Genomic DNA, 22,406 nt, shown 5'->3' on the forward strand with positions numbered 1-22,406 from the left:
CTCCATGTTTTAGTTGTGCTGAGATGAACATGATGTTATGGGGTGAGAGGATCAACGAACCCAAATGCAGACACACGGCGAAATCTCTTAGGAATCAGGTCTTTATTCCCCGGGCAGTGAGAACAAACAGGAAATGCACGCCAAGAGTCTGTGTCAATCTGCGCTTCGCCACCCGAGGGAATCCCGGGGTTCTCCTTGACACGTGACCGGGTGACGTAGCCGAACGGCGATGCTCCGCTGGGGGGAATCCCCAGATCTCTCCTCAGTGAGCTGATTGGCTGGATCGACTGTGTGACGTCCGCGACTCGACACAGGATCGCCCCAAACCTCGACAGCAGATCTCCGAGGAACGCACTGGAGGGTCTCTTCGTGCAGGTGATGCCCGTGGCTCGACACTGGACGGAACCGGCAGGGTCGACTGTGTGACACTCGTAGCTCGACACAGGATTGCCAAGATTGCAGCAGATGATCTCCGAGGAACGATCTGGAATCTTCTTCGTTCAGGTGGATGCCCGTGGCCCGACACTGAACGGCAGGAAACAGGTCAGAATCGTAATCTCAACAACGGGAGACGGAAGGAACTTACTGGACGGGTTGACGGGTGGGCAACGGACGAACTGACACCGGATGGGCAGGAGACCGGAGTATTAGTAGCGGCTGGCGTAATCAATTGGCATGCCGCTCAGCTGTGCTGTCGGAGAGGTGCGGTAGTGGGCGGTGCTTGGAGGAGGGTACTGCTGAGGGAGAAAAACAGACAGGGAAATGACAGGACACAGGAGGAAAGGTATTCGGGGGTTAAACAGGGGAAAACACACTAGGAACAGACAGGAATCCTAACACATGATGTGAAAGTTGTGGTGAAACTAAACTGCAGACATCAGCTGATATTCTACTGATCCACACTGAGGATCTTCAGGGGAAAGTCTGTTTTCTTCTTCTCTGGTTTAGTCCGCTGACTGTGGCAGAGCAACGTCCACATTTAAAACCTTCATAGAAGAAGAAAAATCCTTCACTGGATGATCAACTGTGAAACTGAAACTCTGGATTTTCACCTTAAAGTCTGACATTGAAATAAAACTAGAAATCTTTTCCACAACATCAGACTGCAACAAATAAATGTTCAGTATGTGCTTGTTCACACTGGTCTGGAGTCATGTGATGATGTTGGACTGAAATATTCAAACAGATCACATCACATCAAATGTTGTAGATGTAGTTTGGATCATCTGATGGACTTTTCTTCCACATTCAGTCGGACATGTTTGTTTTCTTCTGAAACTTGAGGATCTTCAGAGGAATCTGGGATCAGTTTGTTGGACAACATGAGTTTGTATCGATGGAGCCGCTGGTGGAGCTGCAGAGTTTAAGAGCTGAAGTCACTCCGTCTTTATTGAAGCAGCAGCATGTTGTCATTCATATTAATGAGAGCTCTTCTTCACTGCTTCTGTTTCACTGTTTCAACCTGCAGCTGTTTGGAGTTTCCATTTTATAAACTTGTACATTGTGAACCTTCTTCAGCTCTGAACACACCATGAAACACTGAATGAGTCTAAACTCACAGCTTTTATTCTTTATTCAGATTGAAGAGCTGCAGATTGTCAGAGATCAGCTGTTATTCTCTGGTCTCAGCTCTGAAGTCCAACCCCTCCCATCTGAAACATCTGGACCTGAGTGACAACAACCTGCAGGATTCAGCAGTGAAGCAGCTGTGTGGTTTTCTGGAGAGTCCACACTGTAGTCTGGAGACTCTGAAGTAAGTTCACTGTCTGTTACTGTTGTAGATCTTCTCTGTTTAATCAGCAGCTGCCGCTCCTTCATGTACAAACAGAACTTCCATCCTTAAACCTGTAAATGTCGTTTTGTTCCTATTTTCAGTGTTCTTGTCCTAAATTCAGAGTGTTTGTTGCAGAAAGTGTAGAAAATGTCCTCTGATGGTTGTTAAAGTAAATGAATGTTTGTCATTTGTTCTAAAGAGTCTCAGCTGTAAACAGAAGATCCTCTGAACTCTGATCTGTTGAAACTCAACGTTTACTTCCTGAAGGAGACATTTGTCTTTGGTTTCTGCTCATTTCAATGTGACTTCACAGATAAAGTCTGATCACTGATATTGATCCTTCACAACACACTCAGATGAAAGAACATCATCAGTTGCAGCTGTTTAAAGTATCAGTAGAGTAGTGATGGTGTAATGAGACCTGACGGAGGTGAGCAGCATGTTATTGATCTGTGTTGACATGAAGAGGTGGATGAATGTTGTGCTGACATTTGGATGATGTCAGTAGACGGCTGACATGATGAAGATCCTCAATAACAGAAGGACAAAGTCATTCAAACTGAACACATCTGATGGATCACGTGATTTTATCTCCATCTTTTATTCTTTATTTAGATTGAAGAGCTGCAGTTTGTCAAAGATCAGCTGTGATTCTCTGGTCTCAGCTCTGAAGTCCAACCCCTCCCATCTGAAACATCTGGACCTGAGTAACAACAACCTGCAGGATTCAGCAGTGAAGCAGCTGTGTGGTTTTCTGGAGAGTCCACACTGTAGTCTGGAGACTCTGAAGTAAGTTCACTGTCTGTTACTGTTGTAGATCTTCTCTGTTTAATCAGCAGCTGCAGCTCCTTCATGTCTCATGTTGATGACTACAGACTCTGAGGTCAGTAGAGGGTTGGAGTCGCTCCATGCTGCTTTCAGTGATGTCAGTGTTTCTCATAAATATACTAGACTTGGGCGGCCCGTCCATGTAAATTTACAGCCGCCCAGATATATTTGAATGTATTTATGAATGTGTCCGAGAGGACGCCGCGAGATGTGTGTCTGCAGCGAGCGGAGGGGGACAGCTGTCGGTCCGCTGCAGCCGACACTCAGACACAGAGTCCCGCCTGCTCTACAGGCAGCGGAGCAGAGAAGAAACGGACTAAAGTGCCGTCACTCTTCACTGCAGTCCATGTTCACCATCGTTTGCGTGTAAAGGTTGAAAACACCAGCGATCGGTCGAGACATCCAGGAAGTCCGTCACATACAGGCGGAGAGATGAAAGTTTCCCACAAGCTGGACGTTCATGTGTCGCTGCTGCAGGATGAAATCAGCCTGCAGCTACACACAGTCAACTAAAGTCTACCAACATGGGTTAACTATTAAACTAACCACTAACCAGCTGATAGTTATCGCTGACTTCATGAATTCAGCCTGAAATGGTCAGAGCGTCATCTGAGCTGTCGGTCAGAAACTCTCAGTTTCAGTTTCATATCACTCAGAGCGGGCGGATCAATCATTAGTGATGAGGGGGCTGCAGGAAAACTACTGACCAGTAAAAATACTATCAAAGAAAACCTTCTGTTGAAAATAATGCTGCTGCAGTTTGCTACTCAAGACGGTTCATTTATATATATGTAACCCCCGTGCAGCTGTTGCTTTAGAGACAGTGCAGAATAGACAGAAAAGAGGGGAATTATCAAATGTAATCCAGGTTCAATGAGGAGACTGGTTAATCCATCACTCGTCTGACTGCTGCACAGACAAGAAATATCCACCCTGAATTACACTTACAACAAAAGGTTTAATTAGAACACAATATAATAACAATACTACAACAAATTGACAATTCCACACATCAAAAAGTGTCCAAGCAGGAAATATGAAAATCAAAAACCTCTGAGATCTCAGGAATAAATGAAATTGAAAAAAAGGTATAAAAGAAAGAGTTGAGTTCTCAAATGTCCTACCCCCCCCCCCACCCCCACCCCGCACAAACAATGTCCAGTGAAATGGACTCCAGGTGAACTGTGATGTCCAGCTGAGATGAAGATTCTCTCAGGTGAAGGTAGACGGTAAGATGGATGAAGATGGGGTGAGTGGTGGCAGGCAGGACGGTGGATGGACGGTACCTCTGGTTCCAAAGAAGAAGATATTAAAAAAAAAAACAGCCTCTGCACATGTGCAGGACAATAGTTCATTACTAATTCAATTTACTCAACTGGGCCTGCAACCCGCATGGCTGTAAACATCACACACAATATAACAACTAATTAGTGAACATACAGAACTCAAGGCATTCAATTACAATCATTACATCTTCAGGAATGTTTTTTGTTTCCCCTTCAGATTTATCCTGACTGGTTTTTGTAAAATACACAACTTACTTCTAAATATCGTCGAGCATTCCTGCTAACGAAGCTAGCATGCAACAGTAAAAAAGCATTGAACTTCAATAAACTCACCAGGATATCAAATGTTCAAAGTTCTAAGGATCTGTTGGTGAAACTGCAGCTCTTCAATGGCTCGTCGTTCAACATTCAATTTAAAGTTGTTCACTTTTCTTTAGCGGAATCTGATTCATCTTTTCCTGCTCACAACTCCTACCATACCGAAGCACAGACGACGGAAAAACAAACATCCTCTATTGAGACATGGATGATCACTTCTATCCATCTCTGTGCACGGAGTAACAAAGATGATATATTCAGGAAAACATTGACTCTCCTCAGACTTTTCTGTGTACAGAGGAAAACGGCTACGTGACAACCTGTCGACCTTACTTAAGGGGACAATAACATCGTTCCTAAACATAATAATTAAGATCCCAGATTAAATTATTCTGGTTACATAAGACTCCATGTTTTAGTTGTGCTGAGATGAACATGATGTGAAAGTTGTGGTGAAACTAAACTGCAGACATCAGCTGATATTCTACTGATCCACACTGAGGATCTTCAGGGGAAAGTCTGTTTTCTTCTTCTCTGGTTTAGTCCGCTGACTGTGGCAGAGCAACGTCCACATTTAAAACCTTCATAGAAGAAGAAAAATCCTTCACTGGATGATCGACTGTGAAACTGAAACTCTGGATTTTCAACTTAAAGTCTGACATTGAAATAAAACTAGAAATCTTTTCCACAACATCAGACTGCAACAAATAAATGTTCAGTATGTGCTTGTTCACACTGGTCTGGAGTCATGTGATGATGTTGGACTGAAATATTCAAACAGATCACATCACATCAAATGTTGTAGATGTAGTTTGGATCATCTGATGGACTTTTCTTCCACATTCAGTCGGACATGTTTGTTTTCTTCTGAAACTTGAGGATCTTCAGAGGAATCTGAGATCAGTTTGTTGGACAACATGAGTTTGTATCGATGGAGCCGCTGGTGGAGCTGCAGAGTTTAAGAGCTGAAGTCACTCCGTCTTTATTGAAGCAGCAGCATGTTGTCATTCATATTAATGAGAGCTCTTCTTCACTGCTTCTGTTTCACTGTTTCAACCTGCAGCTGTTTGGAGTTTCCATTTTCTAAACTTGTACATTGTGAACCTTCTTCAGCTCTGAACACACCATGAAACACTGAATGAGTCTAAACTCACAGCTTTTATTCTTTATTCAGATTGATGAGCTGCAGATTGTCAGAGATCAGCTGTGATTCTCTGGTCTCAGCTCTGAAGTCCAACCCCTCCCATCTGAAACATCTGGACCTGAGTTACAACAAGCTGCAGGATTCAGGAGTGAAGCAGCTGTGTGGTTTTCTGGAGAGTCCACACTGTAGTCTGGAGACTCTGAAGTAAGTTCACTGACTGTTACTGTTGTAGATCTTCTCTGTTTCATCATCAGCTGCAGCTCCTTCATGTACAAACACAACTTCCATCCTTAAACCTGTAAATGTCGTTTTGTTCCTATTTTCAGTGTTCTTGTCCTAAATTCAGAGTGTTTGTTTCAGAAAGTGTAGAAGATGTCCTCTGATGGTTGTTAAAGTAAATGAATGTTTGTCATTTGTTCTAAAGAGTCTCAGCTGTAAACAGAAGATCCTCTGAACTCTGATCTGTTGAAACTCAACGTTTTCTTCCTGAAGGAGACATTTGTCTTTGGTTTCTGCTCATTTCAATGTGACTTCACAGATAAAGTCTGATCACTGATATTGATCCTTCACAACACACTCAGATGAAAGAACATCATCACCTGCAGCTGTTTAAAGTATCAGTAGAGTAGTGATGGTGTAATGAGACCTGACGGAGGTGAGCAGCATGTTATTGATCTGTGTTGACGTGAAGAGGTGGATGAATGTTGTGCTGACATTTGGATGATGTCAGTAGAAGACTGACATGATGAAGATCCTCAATAACAGAAGGACAAAGTCATTCAAACTGAACACATCTGATGGATCACGTGATTTTATCTCCATCTTTTATTCTTTATTTAGATTGTGGAACTGCAGTTTGTCAAAGATCAGCTGTGATTCTCTGGTCTCAGCTCTGAAGTCCAACCCCTCCCATCTGAAACATCTGGACCTGAGACACAACGAGCTGCAGGATTCAGCAGTGAAGCAGCTGTGTGGTTTTCTGGAGAGTCCACACTGTAGTCTGGAGACTCTGAAGTAAGTTCACTGTCTGTTACTGTTGTAGATCTTCTCTGTTTAATCAGCAGCTGCAGCTCCTTCATGTCTCATGTTGATGACTACAGACTCTGACGTCAGTAGAGGGTTGGAGTCGCTCCATGCTGCTTTCAGTGATGTCAGTGTTTCTCATAAATATACTAGACTTGGGCGGCCCGTCCATGTAAATTTACAGCCGCCCAGATATATTTGAATGTATTTATGAATGTGTCCGAGAGGACGCCGCGAGATGTGTGTCGGCAGCGAGCGGAGGGGGACAGCTGTCGGTCCGCTGCAGCCGACACTCAGACACAGAGTCCCGCCTGCTCTACAGGCAGCGGAGCAGAGAAGAAACGGACTAAAGTGCCGTCACTCTTCACTGCAGTCCATGTTCACCATCGTTTGCGTGTAAAGGTTGAAAACACCAGCGATCGGTCGAGACATCCAGGAAGTCCGTCACATACAGGCGGAGAGATGAAAGTTTCCCACAAGCTGGACGTTCATGTGTCGCTGCTGCAGGATGAAATCAGCCTGCAGCTACACACAGTCAACTAAAGTCTACCAACATGGGTTAACTATTAAACTAACCACTAACCAGCTGATAGTTATCGCTGACTTCATGAATTCAGCCTGAAATGGTCAGAGCGTCATCTGAGCTGTCGGTCAGAAACTCTCAGTTTCAGTTTCATATCACTCAGAGCGGGCGGATCAATCATTAGTGATGAGGGGGCTGCAGGAAAACTACTGACCAGTAAAAATACTATCAAAGAAAACCTTCTGTTGAAAATAATGCTGCTGCAGTTTGCTACTCAAGACGGTTCATTTATATATATGTAACCCCCGTGCAGCTGTTGCTTTAGAGACAGTGCAGAATAGACAGAAAAGAGGGGAATTATCAAATGTAATCCAGGTTCAATGAGGAGACTGGTTAATCGATCACTCGTCTGACTGCTGCACAGACAAGAAATATCCACCCTGAATTACACTTACAACAAAAGGTTTAATTAGAACACAATATAATAACAATACTACAACAAATTGACAATTCCACACATCAAAAAGTGTCCAAGCAGGAAATATGAAAATCAAAAACCTCTGAGATCTCAGGAATAAATGAAATTGAAAAAAAGGTATAAAAGAAAGAGTTGAGTTCTCAAATGTCCTACCCCCCCCCCCACCCCCACCCCGCACAAACAATGTCCAGTGAAATGGACTCCATGTGAACTGTGATGTCCAGCTGAGATGAAGATTCTCTCAGGTGAAGGTAGACGGTAAGATGGATGAAGATGGGGTGAGTGGTGGCAGGCAGGACGGTGGATGGACGGTACCTCTGGTTCCAAAGAAGAAGATATTAAAAAAAAAAACAGCCTCTGCACATGTGCAGGACAATAGTTCATTACTAATTCAATTTACTCAACTGGGCCTGCAACCCGCATGGCTGTAAACATCACACACAATATAACAACTAATTAGTGAACATACAGAACTCAAGGCATTCAATTACAATCATTACATCTTCAGGAATGTTTTTTGTTTCCCCTTCAGATTTATCCTGACTGGTTTTTGTAAAATACACAACTTACTTCTAAATATCGTCGAGCATTCCTGCTAACGAAGCTAGCATGCAACAGTAAAAAAGCATTGAACTTCAATAAACTCACCAGGATATCAAATGTTCAAAGTTCTAAGGATCTGTTGGTGAAACTGCAGCTCTTCAATGGCTCGTCGTTCAACATTCAATTTAAAGTTGTTCACTTTTCTTTAGCGGAATCTGATTCATCTTTTCCTGCTCACAACTCCTACCATACCGAAGCACAGACGACGGGAAAACAAACATCCTCTATTGAGACATGGATGATCACTTCTATCCATCTCTGTGCACGGAGTAACAAAGATGATATATTCAGGAAAACATTGACTCTCCTCAGACTTTTCTGTGTACAGAGGAAAACGGCTACGTGACAACCTGTCGACCTTACTTAAGGGGACAATAACATCGTTCCTAAACATAATAATTAAGATCCCAGATTAAATTATTCTGGTTACATAAGACTCCATGTTTTAGTTGTGCTGAGATGAACATGATGTGAAAGTTGTGGTGAAACTAAACTGCAGACATCAGCTGATATTCTACTGATCCACACTGAGGATCTTCAGGGGAAAGTCTGTTTTCTTCTTCTCTGGTTTAGTCCGCTGACTGTGGCAGAGCAACGTCCACATTTAAAACCTTCATAGAAGAAGAAAAATCCTTCACTGGATGATCGACTGTGAAACTGAAACTCTGGATTTTCAACTTAAAGTCTGACATTGAAATAAAACTAGAAATCTTTTCCACAACATCAGACTGCAACAAATAAATGTTCAGTATGTGCTTGTTCACACTGGTCTGGAGTCATGTGATGATGTTGGACTGAAATATTCAAACAGATCACATCACATCAAATGTTGTAGATGTAGTTTGGATCATCTGATGGACTTTTCTTCCACATTCAGTCGGACATGTTTGTTTTCTTCTGAAACTTGAGGATCTTCAGAGGAATCTGGGATCAGTTTGTTGGACAACATGAGTTTGTATCGATGGAGCCGCTGGTGGAGCTGCAGAGTTTAAGAGCTGAAGTCACTCCGTCTTTATTGAAGCAGCAGCATGTTGTCATTCATATTAATGAGAGCTCTTCTTCACTGCTTCTGTTTCACTGTTTCAACCTGCAGCTGTTTGGAGTTTCCATTTTCTAAACTTGTACATTGTGAACCTTCTTCAGCTCTGAACACACCATGAAACACTGAATGAGTCTAAACTCACAGCTTTTATTCTTTATTCAGATTGATGAGCTGCAGATTGTCAGAGATCAGCTGTGATTCTCTGGTCTCAGCTCTGAAGTCCAACCCCTCCCATCTGAAACATCTGGACCTGAGTTACAACAAGCTGCAGGATTCAGGAGTGAAGCAGCTGTGTGGTTTTCTGGAGAGTCCACACTGTAGTCTGGAGACTCTGGAGTAAGTTCACTGTCTGTTACTGTTGTAGATCTTCTCTGTTTCATCATCAGCTGCAGCTCCTTCATGTACAAACAGAACTTCCATCCTTAAACCTGTAAATGTCGTTTTGTTCCTATTTTCAGTGTTCTTGTCCTAAATTCAGAGTGTTTGTTTCAGAAAGTGTAGAAGATGTCCTCTGATGGTTGTTAAAGTAAATGAATGTTTGTCATTTGTTCTAAAGAGTCTCAGCTGTAAACAGAAGATCCTCTGAACTCTGATCTGTTGAAACTCAACGTTTACTTCCTGAAGGAGACATTTGTCTTTGGTTTCTGCTCATTTCAATGTGACTTCACAGATAAAGTCTGATCACTGATATTGATCCTTCACAACACACTCAGATGAAAGAACATCATCACCTGCAGCTGTTTAAAGTATCAGTAGAGTAGTGATGGTGTAATGAGACCTGACGGAGGTGAGCAGCATGTTATTGATCTGTGTTGACGTGAAGAGGTGGATGAATGTTGTGCTGACATTTGGATGATGTCAGTAGAAGACTGACATGATGAAGATCCTCAATAACAGAAGGACAAAGTCATTCAAACTGAACACATCTGATGGATCACGTGATTTTATCTCCATCTTTTATTCTTTATTTAGATTGAGGAGCTGCAGTTTGTCAAAGATCAGCTGTGATTCTCTGGTCTCAGCTCTGAAGTCCAACCCCTCCCATCTGAAACATCTGGACCTGAGACACAACGAGCTGCAGGATTCAGCAGTGAAGCAGCTGTGTGGTTTTCTGGAGAGTCCACACTGTAGTCTGGAGACTCTGGAGTAAGTTCACTGTCTGTTACTGTTGTAGATCTTCTCTGTTTAATCAGCAGCTGCAGCTCCTTCATGTCTCATGTTGATGACTACAGACTCTGAGGTCAGTAGAGGGTTGGAGTCGCTCCATGCTGCTTTCAGTGATGTCAGTGTTTCTCATAAATATACTAGACTTGGGCGGCCCGTCCATGTAAATTTACAGCCGCCCATATATTTGAATGTATTTATGAATGTGTCCGAGAGGACGCCGCGAGATGTGTGTCGGCAGCGAGCGGAGGGGGACAGCTGTCGGTCCGCTGCAGCCGACACTCAGACACAGAGTCCCGCCTGCTCTACAGGCAGCGGAGCAGAGAAGAAACGGACTAAAGTGCCGTCACTCTTCACTGCAGTCCATGTTCACCATCGTTTGCGTGTAAAGGTTGAAAACACCAGCGATCGGTCGAGACATCCAGGAAGTCCGTCACATACAGGCGGAGAGATGAAAGTTTCCCACAAGCTGGACGTTCATGTGTCGCTGCTGCAGGATGAAATCAGCCTGCAGCTACACACAGTCAACTAAAGTCTACCAACATGGGTTAACTATTAAACTAACCACTAACCAGCTGATAGTTATCGCTGAGTTCATGAATTCAGCCTGAAATGGTCAGAGCGTCATCTGAGCTGTCGGTCAGAAACTCTCAGTTTCAGTTTCATATCACTCAGAGCGGGCGGATCAATCATTAGTGATGAGGGGGCTGCAGGAAAACTACTGACCAGTAAAAATACTATCAAAGAAAACCTTCTGTTGAAAATAATGCTGCTGCAGTTTGCTACTCAAGACGGTTCATTTATATACAGAACATGACGTGGTGTTATTTCTCTTCAAAAACCCAGAAGAACCAATGAGAGTGTCATTACAGTATTGAATCAACAGGCAGCATCTTTAACATCTGAACAACATCCATCCCCCAAGAAATTTAAACCATTTCAGACAAAAAAGTCATCAGAAATACTTCAATCTAGTCTCATCTTTATGTTTTGTATTTATTTCATCTTTTGTACTAAATTACGGAGAGTCGTATCAATAAGAGTATAAATAGTCTGCAGCCTGCACATCACAGAACCAGCATTACATTAGTAACCAAGTGGTGTTTCTGAACGGGACCGAAGTCTCCGAACTGGACTGAAGTCCTGCTGCTCTTTATTCTGCTGCATCACTGACTGACAGCTGATGGAGGGAGTCTCTGCAGACACTCAGGTATCACCTCTGTTCTCTCTGCTTCTCTCTACAGATGGAAGCCATCTTCCTACAAAGTATGAATAAACAGGCCGGTGTGCTGAGAAGATCAGCTGAGTCCTGATGACCAGAGGTTGAAGCAGCAGCAGCTGGTTTACAGAGACTCTGACTGGGATGTGTTACTGGGAGTTGGGAAGAGTGGGTACCTCCAGGTGACATTGACCAGGACTTTCATTGGGAACTAAATTCCATTAATAGCAGAACGAGTAAATGATTAATGGATTATAATATCCTGATTGTTGTTGAAATTACATGATTCCAGAATAATGATGAATTACTTCTATTAAATCTTTTCTCAGTTGTTTTCAAATGTAATAAACATATTGATTTACTTAGTTCTGTAAGTTTTAATGATGAAATACTTCCTGTTTATTTCTGTAATTTTAATGTGATTGATCTATTTTTGATTCTTTGCTTGAAGTTGAAGAAAAAGAAACAACAAGAGTGATTTGAGTGATTTACTTTAAATACATGCCCTAAATACATGTCAACTTTTTATTTACCTGAATTGCTGAACTTTTAAATGTTTTTAATTTGTACTATTTCATTGTCATTTATTTACCCTTTGCAGATATTATCGTTGAATGATGAATTGATATTCTATCCATATTTCCACGTGTTGTATTAATATTCACTGAGACATTCAATAAAGTTTGTTAAAAACAACAACAAAAACACATCAAGTGTGATGCTTACGGTGGCTGTTTTCATCTTTTGTGAGAAAAATCAACAGGTTTTATGAGCTCCTATTCGGTTTTACTTGCCTGAAATAGACAGAAAATAGTTTCACAAAAGATGCTTTTAGATCTTTATACAGGTCGACAAACACATCTTAAGGGTCTTTTTGTCCTTGAATGCACCACAGAGGATCACAAAAACACCGCATTACAACATTTAACGGAACCTCTGAACACTTCATTAATTTGGACACAACAGCAGGACGGAGGTCGACATTTGTCACAGAGAAGACAAATAAGCGAGACGGTCGTTGGTTTGTTCTGTTTTTTGCATGTTCTAAATAAAGTTTAAAAAAAACAAAAAAAAAAAACTATCCGTCATAACCGGAAGTGCTTCTTCTTCCGGTTTTGAACTTCCGGACGTCGTGTATCGCGCTTCTCGGGGACAAAGTTGTGAAATGTGGTGAGTTGAAGTTCCGTTGAAGTTCAGGAGAAGTTGTGAAGACTGTCAGCAGCACGGAGGACTTTATTAAAGATACCGGAGGTGCTGAGTTTCATCAGCCGGCGAGCGGCTTTGGCTAGCTTCATATTAAGAGAGACGGGGGCTAATGCTAACTGTAGCTCCGGAGGAGGAAGGAGGTCACGTGACGGTGGTTGGTTAGCTTCACTGACTGTAGTTAAAGGGAACATCCGGGGCTTATAGCGTGTTAGTTAGTTAGTTAGTTAGTTAGTTAGCAGTAACATGCTTCTCGTTGCGCCTTCTCCTCAACAGTAACAGATCAGACTGACTCCTGCTGGTCCTCATCATTGTCCTCGTCCTGTCCCCGGCTCGTCCCCCGTCCTCAGCCATGTCCGGTCCAGAGCTGCTGCTGGACTCCAGTATCCGTCTGTGGGTGGTGCTGCCCATCGTCTTCATCACCTTCCTGGTGGGGATCATCCGTCACTATGTCACCCAGCTGCTGCACAGCGACAAGAAGGTGGAGCTGGAGACGCTGTCTGACAGGTGAGACTGTCTCCGTCCGTCCTCAGGAGGGACGGCGGGGTGTCACGTGACCCACGGGACACTGTCAGACAGGTCCAAACATACGTCTCACTCTGAGGACACACACACACACACACACACACACACACACACACACACACACACACACGTGTCACTCTGAGGTCCACTTTAAAGAGGTCAGTGAATGTGTCAGGTCAAAGGTCAAAGGTCACACCTGTGTTTGTGTTCAGCCAGGTGCTCCTGCGCAGCCGCATCCTCAGAGAGAACGGGAAGTACATCCCTCGACAGGTAACCACACCTCCTTATTCATCTGTGTGTGTCGTCGTGGCAACGTTTCATTCATCAAATCAGTGAACTCACCAGACACTCTAATGCCCTACTGTTATTAGAGACAGTGAACTCACCAGACACTCTAATGCCCTACTGTTATTAGAGACAATGAACTCACCACAGACACCAATGTCCCGATGGAGCAGGTTTCCAGAGTTTGATTTAACCGGTGTCTTTGAACGCCTCGTCTGCTGTTTGTTTCAGTCCTTCGTTATGAGGAAACATTTTTTCAACAACATAGAGACGGGTTTCTTCAAGAAGGTCAAGAGGAAGGTTGTTCCCAAGAACCCCATGACAGGTGTGTGTGTGTGTGTGTGTGTGTGTGTGTGTGTGTGTGTGTGTGTGTGTGGGGTGGTGGTGGTGGTGGTGGGGGGGGGCATGCCCCCCGCATGCTCAGAGCCCCGCCCTCATCAGAGTGTGTTTCAGACAGCAGCATGTTGACGGACATGATGAAAGGAAACCTGACCAACGTCCTGCCCATGATTGTGATTGGCGGATGGATCAACTGGGCGTTTTCTGGGTTCGTCATCAGTGAGTTGATCACAGACACACACGCATATAAAAACGCATACATGTAAACATACACACATATATATATACAGTGTTTACTTGTTTGTTTACTTTCTAATGTTTGTTTATTCATTTGTTTACTTTCTTTTATTTTTTGTTTACTCATTTCTTTTCACATTTGTTTACTTTTCACAATGTTTGTTTACTCATTTCTTTACCGTGTTTGTTTACTTTTCAGACTGTTTTCTTATTTTACAGTGTTTGTTTACTTTTTTACAGTCATTTTTTATTTGTTTACTTATTTAAGGTTTTGTTTACTTGTTTGTTTACTTTTTGTTTATTTGTTTGTTTACTTTATTTTACAGTGTTTGTTCAGTCATTTCTTTACTGTGTTTGTTTACTTATCACAGTGTTTGTTTACTCACTTTTTTACCGTGTTTGTTTACTTTTTAGTCTGTTTTCTTATTTTACAGTGTTTGTTTACTTATTTTACAGGCATTGTTTACTTTTTTGTTTACTTATTTCACAGCCTTTGTTTACTTGTTTGTTTACAGCGAAGGTTCCCTTCCCGCTGACTCTGCGTTTCAAGCCGATGTTGCAGAGAGGCATCGACCTGCTGTCTCTGGACGCCTCCTGGTAAGAACCAGCAGACCCTGAACGCATCGCAGTTCAACCCAACATGTCATGAACATGTATTCTGAAATAATCCAAGCACACAAACAGCCTGTTTTCCTGTAAACAATCTGAGGCTCATAAAACAGAACCAGAAACATATTAAAGTTCATAGAAAGAAAACTTCACGCGCTCTGTTTGTTTGTTTGTTTGTCTGTTTGTGTTTACTGACCTGTGCAGGGTAAGCTCCGCCTCCTGGTACTTCCTGAATGTGTTCGGACTGAGGAGCATGTATAACCTGATTCTGGGTCAGGACAACGGTGAGCTGCTGCGTCACACGCGTGTTCAAATCAACACGTGATACAAAGAGTTAGTCCAGAGCGTGTTCAACTCGTGAACTGATGAAGAGGAGTGTTTTGGTATCATCATCATCATCATCAGTGAAAATGATCCTTTAAGTGTTTGAAGGTAAATAAACCTGGTGTGACCTCACAGCTGCCGACCAATCACGGATCATGCAGGACCAGATGACAGGTGCTGCCATGGCGATGCCCCCTGACCCCAACAAGGCTTTTAAGGTGAGACGCTGAAGGTCGATAGTTTCATCCGTTTCTGGTCAGAACGGAAACACGTCAGACACGTGTAGTATGTTGCATTACACATGTTGTAACGCTCTCTCTCTGTGTGTGTGTGTGTGTGTGTGTGTGTGTGTGTGTGTGTGTGTGTGTGTGTGTGTGTGTGTGTGTATATGTGTGTGTGTGTGTTCCAGAGTGAGTGGGAGGCCCTGGAGATCGTAGAACATCAGTGGGTTCTGGAGAACGTGGAGGACGAGCTGATGTCCAGAGAACTGAACTTTGGAGGTTTCAGCCACGACATCAAGTCCACCATGTTCTGAAGGACCTGGACATGGACCTGGACCTGGAACCCTCGGTTCTGTTGAATGCTGCATTTAAAGACGTTTGGAGGGAACAGAACTTTAAACGTCTATTTGACGTCTGAGGCTGTCCAATAAAGGGAGCTCCACAACTCAGCAGGCGTCTGTCTCTCTCTGTCTCTCACTCTGTCTATCTGTCTCTCTCTACATCTCTCTGTCTGTATCTGTCTCTCTGTCTCTATCTCTCTCTCTCTCCGTCTGTCTGTCTCTATCTCTGTCTGTCTCTCTCTACATCTCTCTGTCTGTATCTGTCTCTCTGTGTCTCTCTCTCTCTCCCCGTCTGTATCTCTCTGTGTCTTTGTCTCTCTCTATGTCTGTCTGTCTGTCTCTGTCTTATCTCTGTCTGTCTCTCCGTGTTCCAGGTAAATGATGTGGTTCAGTAAAGAAACGATGATATTGACATCGGGGGGTCAAAATGACATTTTCTCCCACTAAGACTGTGTTGTGATTATAGACAACCAAGTTTCTGTGTAAAAATGTAAATAAAAACAGAATGTGATCATATGAACTCACATTTAATATAAAATAGACCAAAGACAACATATCAAATGTTGAAACTGAAATTTTACTGTATTATAAATAATTTAAAAAAAAATCTGCTCTTGTTGAATTTGATCGTCTCTAAAAGGTCGACAAGAGCAGAAACGTTGGTAAAAATACAAATTAATTTTAAAAAACAGTTTATCGTCCAAAATATGATTAAAAAAAAGTCAAAGTATTACATTTTTATCATATTTTGGACGACATGCATACATAAAAAGTCATACTATATGTAGCGCCCTGCTAATTTGTTTACATGTGTTTCTTTGTCATTTCTGTAAAACGGTACATTTGCCTTTGTGTTCGTGGGCAGAGAAGTACAGCTTGGAAAAGTACTTAAGTGTCCTACAGTGTGAGTTGCCCTTGAACCTCTCGTGTCCCGACCGATTGGTTGGTCAGGTGTCAATGTGTTTGCCAGCCAATCAGAACGAAGCAGAGGCGGGGCTTAACGACAGGAGCGCGCGAAGCGGAGAAAGCGAAGCAGACGAGACTCGGAAAAAGCGGGAAAAGATGAGAGATACGAAGCGCGAGATGTACATTTAAGGAAAATGTTGTTTTATTGTTTGTTTAGTTGTCCGAGTTCGAGCCGGAGTTTGTTACAGCCGTGTACGGTCAAATACAACCAGCCAGTGAGCCGAGTTGGAGGCCGTGTGGGTCGGTATGTAAAGTGCCCCTCGTCGGTCATCAGACTTAGCGGCTAACAGGCTAAGCGGCTCCGCTCGGGACTGAGCTGCCGTGGGACGCAGGACGGATCGTCCTTTCGTCACAGCGCCTCCTGGTGGACACGAGGGACCAGTGAGTACTGAACACGCCTTTTCCTTGAGGATTTAAATGAGCTCCGACAAGCGCGCCGACGTGTGACGGTCCCGATCCCGGGTATTATTGTGGTTTTATTATGATCTGTGGGTTACTGTTGGTGTTGTAATATTAAATATTTTAATGTGTTGAAGGAATGTTATTTCAGCTAAAGACAGTAAACAGGGCGACGTATGAATGCCTGGGAGTGACCGTATGGCTGTCTGAAGCTCACCAGTATGTCGTCTACAATATGATTTTAAAAAAGTTATACTATAACATGTCTAAAATATGATTAAAAAAAGTTATACTATAGCATGGCGTCTAAAATATGATTTAAAAAAGTTATACTATCGCATGGCATCTAAAATATGATTAAAAAAGTTCTACTATAGCATGTCGTCTAAAATATGATTTTTTTTTTTAAAGTTATACTATAACATGTCTAAAATATGATTTAAAAAAGTTATACCATAACATGTCTAAAATATGATTTAAAAAGTTATACTATCGCATGGCATCTAAAATATGATTTAAAAAAGTTATACTATCACAGGGATATAAATTGGACCAATAAGTTGGTATTTTCTCTCTATGGGGGACATGTTGGTATTTTTTCAGTATTGGGTTGCCGTGGTTACGTCCACGGACGACGACGATGATGCCGCAGATGTAAAACCTTCCTGTCGTGTTTCAAGTGAAGTTGAAATCAGAAACGTCTCCTGGTGAAACAATCAGTTTATTCATATCAAAAGATTAAAGTACAATAAAATATTTCATCTGATATTTGACAGGAAGACCAAAGAAAGAATCAAACGTGCTGCTCCCATCGTATGAAGACATTACTTACAATATAAAAATACTGTACACACCAATCAAAGCCCCGCCCACCTCACTTCATCTATAAATAGGAAAAATAAGCATCTGAATGTCCCGCAGCGTTCACCATCACACGCCAAGGTCACGCGACTCTGGTCATATTACAGCTCAAATTATTCCCTTAAAAAAATAAATACGAGCAGAAAACAACCAAAAATATACAAATAAAGTTTGGATGTTCGTCCCTGACAGCTCTGCCCCTCCGATTACCCACAATCCCCTGCTGCTGCGCCCTTTCTACATGAAGGTGACAACACGAAGTCAAAGTGATCTCATGGAACCAAATGAAGCAGCTTCTCTGCAGATGAATGTTGATTTAGAACAAATTCATTATGAATTATGATCTGGAATTAGTCGATTCGTCATGAATTCATTCAAACAGTCGAGAGTTGAACTGAAGGTTTGTTGTTTGAACACGAAGCAGCAGCGTCTTACTGTCAATCATTAAACTGGTCAAATCAAAGTTCAACTATAAAAATACATTTGGTTTCTTTTTTCTTATTTTAATTTGAAAAACCTGTATATGAATGTCCATATATGTGTGTATATATATACATACATATATATACATATATATGTATATATATGTATATATATGGACATCAGCTGCTGTGTTCATTCACACGTCTGCTGAAGGTCAATAAAGTGACGTTTTCATGAAGTTGTTTCAGATTCAGTTATTGGTTGTTTAAAGGACAACAATAATAATTATTATTATTGTTTAAAAATAACAATAATAATTATTATTGTTAAAAAATAACAATAATAATAATTATTATTGTTTAAAGAAGGTGAATTATTTCTACAATGTTTGAATATAACCGTCTGATGTAGAGCAGCTCGACAACTGGGGAAAATAAAATGCTGGAAAAGTCACATTTGTATTTTGTGGCTCTGCATCGTTTACGAGTGTCGCCGTTGGCAACCGGCAGCCACCTGCTGACCAGCTGTGGACGCCTGGACGTCCAGCATCAGGACCAGACCGGCTGCAGGCGGACATGCTGCGTTCACTGACCGGGAGCAAAACCAAGAAATTAAAGTTGTGTTTTGCTCGAAAATAAATTTCTGATGGAGAAGCTGAATCACTGCGAAGAACTATTTAGTCTGTTTCCATGGTGACATGGGAGGAGGCGCCCAACCCCGCATCCTCATCTTTGCAGGAAGTGATGTTGTTGCCGGGCTGGGTGGAGGGGGCGGGGCTTGTGTTGGGGGCGGGCAGAGTGGGTTTCCTGATTTTGTCCTGTCGGTGGTAGAAGAGGACGTAGGCAGCGTTCGTCTGTAGGAGACACACACTTTATTTACAACTTTATTTTAAACTATATTTAAAAAATCATTTAAAACTTCATTTAAAACTTTAAACCAGGGCGAATGAACAGCAGACAGACTGTGTGTGTGTGTGTGTGTGTGTGTGTGTGTGTGTGTGGGATACTGACCACGATCTGGTCCTCTCTTGCGTATGTCACCTTGCTGTCATCGAAGTAATACCACTGACCGTTATCCTTGTTCCTCGCATAGCTGGTGTCTGCGCACGCACACACGCACACACACACACACACACACACACACACACACAGTGAGGGTGGGTGACCTCAGGATGAATCCACAGTTTTAAATGGCTGCAGGACTCACAGTGTCCGTCTCTCAGTCCTCCGTAGTGATTGGACACAGCGATGAGGTCATAGCGACTCGGAGGCTCCTCATTGGACAGATTCTTCCTCAAGAGGCAGCTGGAGAAGTCCAGGTCTCTGCAACACAAACACACACACACACACACATACAGCTGGGTCACACCTTGAGCACTGAGCCGCGCATGTGTGTGTGTGTGTGTGTGTGTGTGTGTGTGTGTGTGTGTGTACCCGAGGGGGAAGTCCACGATACTGTCCAGTTTCTCTCTGGTGAACTTGGTGTAGGAGAACCTCTTCAGGTGGATGATGAGAACCTCCGGCAGAGACCACAGATCCAGCTTCTTGGTGGCCAGCTGGTGTTTCTTACACACTGGACAGTACCTGAACACACACACACACACACACACACACACACACACACACACACACACACACACAATCAATATAAAGCCATCAGAGTAGAAACAGGAAACAGAATGAATGAAAAGACTTGAACTAAAGATTGAAGTGCTGAGAAGCTGCAGACTGACCGGCCGTGTGTGTGTGTGTGTGTGTGTGTGTGTGTGTGTGTGTGTGTGTGTGTGTGTCAGACCAGTGTTACCAGGGGTTCTCCTCCTCCAGCGTTTCCACGGTGGTGAACAGCTCGATACACTCCTGCAGCTGAACCGTCGTCTGCTGCTGAGGAACCTCCATACTGCCGTGTTTCACATACTTCTACACGGGAAACACACGTATGTTACACATACTTCTACACGGGAAACACATGTCTTACAGAGTGTGTGTGTGTGTGTGTGTTCCAGTGTGTTGATCCTTGCATCCCTCCATGGTGATAAAAGTCTTTATCTGATCTCACACAGCTGTCTATCCTTCACGTCTCAATCATCAATAATCAGAGTTCCCACCGACCTCCGCCTCGTTCTCGTTGTAGAATCTCTTCTTCATGTCGGGGGTCCCAGTCGATGGCCACGTAGGGCTGAGCTGCAGACAGGAACATGTACGTGAACACTTATTGATCGCTGCTGTTCAGCAACATGGTTGAAACGGTTTGAATCAGAAATAGAAAACTCTAACTGATGATGATGATGATGATGATGATGATGATGAGAAGAAGAGACTCACAGCTGAAGGACACGGCGCTCCCTCCCTCCCCCGTCCGTCTCTCCGTCGTCCCGTTGGAGTTCACCGCCTGGATGGTGAACAGACTCTTCGTCCTCTTCCGACACGCCCTCCTCTTCGCTGGATGCTGATTGGCTGTTGGGCTGGGAGAACACGCCATCTCCTGCTTGTCCTCTTCCCTTTCTTCCTCGATGGTGTTGCTAGGCTGCTGCAGCTGCTCCTCCTCCGCTGGTTCTGATCCGGCGCCGCCGGTGTCACCGCAGCCGGGCTCGGCCCGGTTCAGGGAGCCGTTGCTGGTCTCAACGTCTCCGTGGTCCAGTGATGGCTGCGTGTGGTTCGGACCCGGCTGGGACTCGGCCGCGGCGCTGGCGTCTGATTGGCCATTTGGAGACGTGTCGTCCCCGCGGCAGGTTTCTGTCCGGGAGGCGGCGGCGGCGGCGGCCGTCGTCTCCACGCTGTCCGGCTCATCTGAGAATCAGAACCAGAACCAGGTTTAACCAGCAGCTCTTCTCATTGTTTGTTGTGTATGATGTCAGAAAACAAACGGATCAGAACCAAACATATCGATGAGGATGTCGTGTGCTGGTCGGACCACGTAGCAACAGAACCACGGAAGAAGAACATCCCGACATCGTAATAATAAATAATAAACTATCATCAACACTGAGGAAGACTGTGGTGATGAAGATGAACATTAACCCCTTCACGTACCGTCACTGATGCCGTTGGTCTGAGTTTTGTACAGCTCCTCTTCATCATCATCTTCCTCCTCTTCCTCCAGCTCCTCTGAGGGGTCAGGGGGTCGCACATAGCGCCTGCACACACACACACACACACACACACACACTGCATGTCACATCAAAAATGTGTGTATGAGTGTATATATATATATATATATATATATATATATAATATATATATATTGTATTATATTATATATGTGTGTATCTTACGCCAGTCTCCTGAGGATCAGCTGATAGAGGTCCTCCTGACTGCAGCAGCTTCTCCTCACGTTGATCAGCAGCGGATGTCCGAACAGAGACGTTCCGTAGGAGCTGCTGCCGGAACCGTAGTCTCTGTAGACGGAACGTTCCCTCAGGTAGAGAGCCAGGAGAACCTGCTGCTGCTGCTGCTGCTGCTCCTCCTCCTCCTGCTGCTCCTCCTCCTCCTCCTCCTCCTCCTCCTGCTGCTGCTCCTTCTGCTCCTCCTGCTGCTGCTGCTCCTCCTCCTCCTCTTCCTCCTCCTCCTCCTGCACGCTCAGCTCATACCTGGACCGAGGGGACAAACAGGAGGAGACGGACAGACATGAGGCGGTCGTCCAGATGAAATGTGATTGGATGATTTGAGAGAGGGGGCGGAGCGTTCTTCTTACACGAAGATGTCGTCTCGGTCGAGGATGCAGCTCAGAGACTCGTCAGCGGAGTAGATCTTATAGAAACGATGGTTGAAGACGTCAGCGACCACCATCTGAAACAGGGGGAGGGGCTTAGTCAAATGGGGCGGGGCTTAACCACGCAGGAAGGGGCTTGTTTCTGTTGGGAGGAGTTCATGTGTGTGGGGAGGAGCTTATTTTTGTTCTTTCTAACTGAAACTTTAAAGTGATTGAAAAAAAAAAACGGGGTTTGTTGGGACACACCAGAAAGTTCTGACCTCACAAACACTGACCTGAGCGGGCGGGACGTTGGTCATCTCCGACAGAGCGGAGCAGAGCTCCAACACTCGTCCTGCTTTAGGAACCACGACTCGATGCTGCAGACGCAAGAGGACATGAACAGTCGTCCCGCTGGACTCACCCGTGACATCACTCTGAGCTCACCTGGACAGCCACACTCACCTGCACAGGTTTGGCGTAGGGGTCCAGAGAGACGAAGAAGACCTCCATGACTCGTTCCTTGCTGACAGGAAGTGGGACGCTCAGGTAGCAGAAGGGGTCAAAGGTCACCGAGACCTTGT

The 22,406-nt window shown here is 43.8% G+C and overlaps 3 protein-coding genes across 4 annotated transcripts in view; 2 read left to right on the forward strand and 1 right to left on the reverse strand.

Annotated features, from left to right (window-relative positions):
• The window catches only part of LOC138215521 (protein NLRC3-like), a 116,573-nt gene extending 104,382 nt beyond the window's left edge, over positions 1-12,191 (forward strand). The window contains exons 14-20 of one of the 2 annotated variants that reach the window (XM_069177726.1): positions 1,580-1,753; positions 2,390-2,563; positions 5,381-5,554; positions 6,191-6,364; positions 9,182-9,355; positions 9,992-10,165; positions 11,428-12,191. In XM_069177726.1, coding sequence (XP_069033827.1) covers positions 1,580-1,753; positions 2,390-2,563; positions 5,381-5,554; positions 6,191-6,364; positions 9,182-9,355; positions 9,992-10,165; positions 11,428-11,455 — 1,072 coding nt within the window. In that variant the 3' untranslated portion in view covers positions 11,456-12,191. The remainder of the gene's footprint in view (positions 1-1,579; positions 1,754-2,389; positions 2,564-5,380; positions 5,555-6,190; positions 6,365-9,181; positions 9,356-9,991; positions 10,166-11,427) is intronic. The other variant, XM_069177727.1, reaches the window with a different exon arrangement.
• A 293-nt stretch (positions 12,192-12,484) lies between these two features.
• Positions 12,485-15,594, forward strand: LOC138215524 (ER membrane protein complex subunit 3). Its single transcript, XM_069177736.1, has 9 exons — positions 12,485-12,572; positions 12,882-13,112; positions 13,343-13,400; positions 13,647-13,740; positions 13,869-13,973; positions 14,507-14,588; positions 14,805-14,884; positions 15,060-15,142; positions 15,334-15,594. The coding sequence occupies exons 2-9, from the start codon at positions 12,958-12,960 to the stop codon at positions 15,457-15,459; spliced, it is 783 nt and encodes a 260-aa protein (XP_069033837.1). The 5' UTR covers positions 12,485-12,572; positions 12,882-12,957; the 3' UTR covers positions 15,460-15,594.
• Positions 15,595-17,553: 1,959 nt separating this feature from the next.
• LOC138215574 (ubiquitin carboxyl-terminal hydrolase 11-like) overlaps positions 17,554-22,406 on the reverse strand; it is a 9,882-nt gene continuing 5,029 nt past the window's right edge. The window contains 13 exon segments of the mRNA XM_069177815.1: positions 17,554-18,988; positions 19,146-19,234; positions 19,342-19,457; positions 19,569-19,718; positions 19,939-20,051; positions 20,244-20,285; positions 20,287-20,315; positions 20,457-20,921; positions 21,165-21,268; positions 21,407-21,721; positions 21,826-21,920; positions 22,119-22,202; positions 22,288-22,406. The exon segment at positions 22,288-22,406 is cut by the window's right edge and continues 106 nt beyond it. Of these exon segments, the coding sequence (XP_069033916.1) occupies positions 18,812-18,988; positions 19,146-19,234; positions 19,342-19,457; positions 19,569-19,718; positions 19,939-20,051; positions 20,244-20,285; positions 20,287-20,315; positions 20,457-20,921; positions 21,165-21,268; positions 21,407-21,721; positions 21,826-21,920; positions 22,119-22,202; positions 22,288-22,406 (1,898 nt within the window). The 3' untranslated portion in view covers positions 17,554-18,811.

Source organism: Embiotoca jacksoni, unplaced genomic scaffold (assembly GCF_022577435.1).
Source record: "Embiotoca jacksoni isolate LCO1_2020_lvr unplaced genomic scaffold, fEmbJac1.0.p SCAF_77, whole genome shotgun sequence".
Taxonomy (NCBI): domain Eukaryota; kingdom Metazoa; phylum Chordata; class Actinopteri; family Embiotocidae; genus Embiotoca; species Embiotoca jacksoni.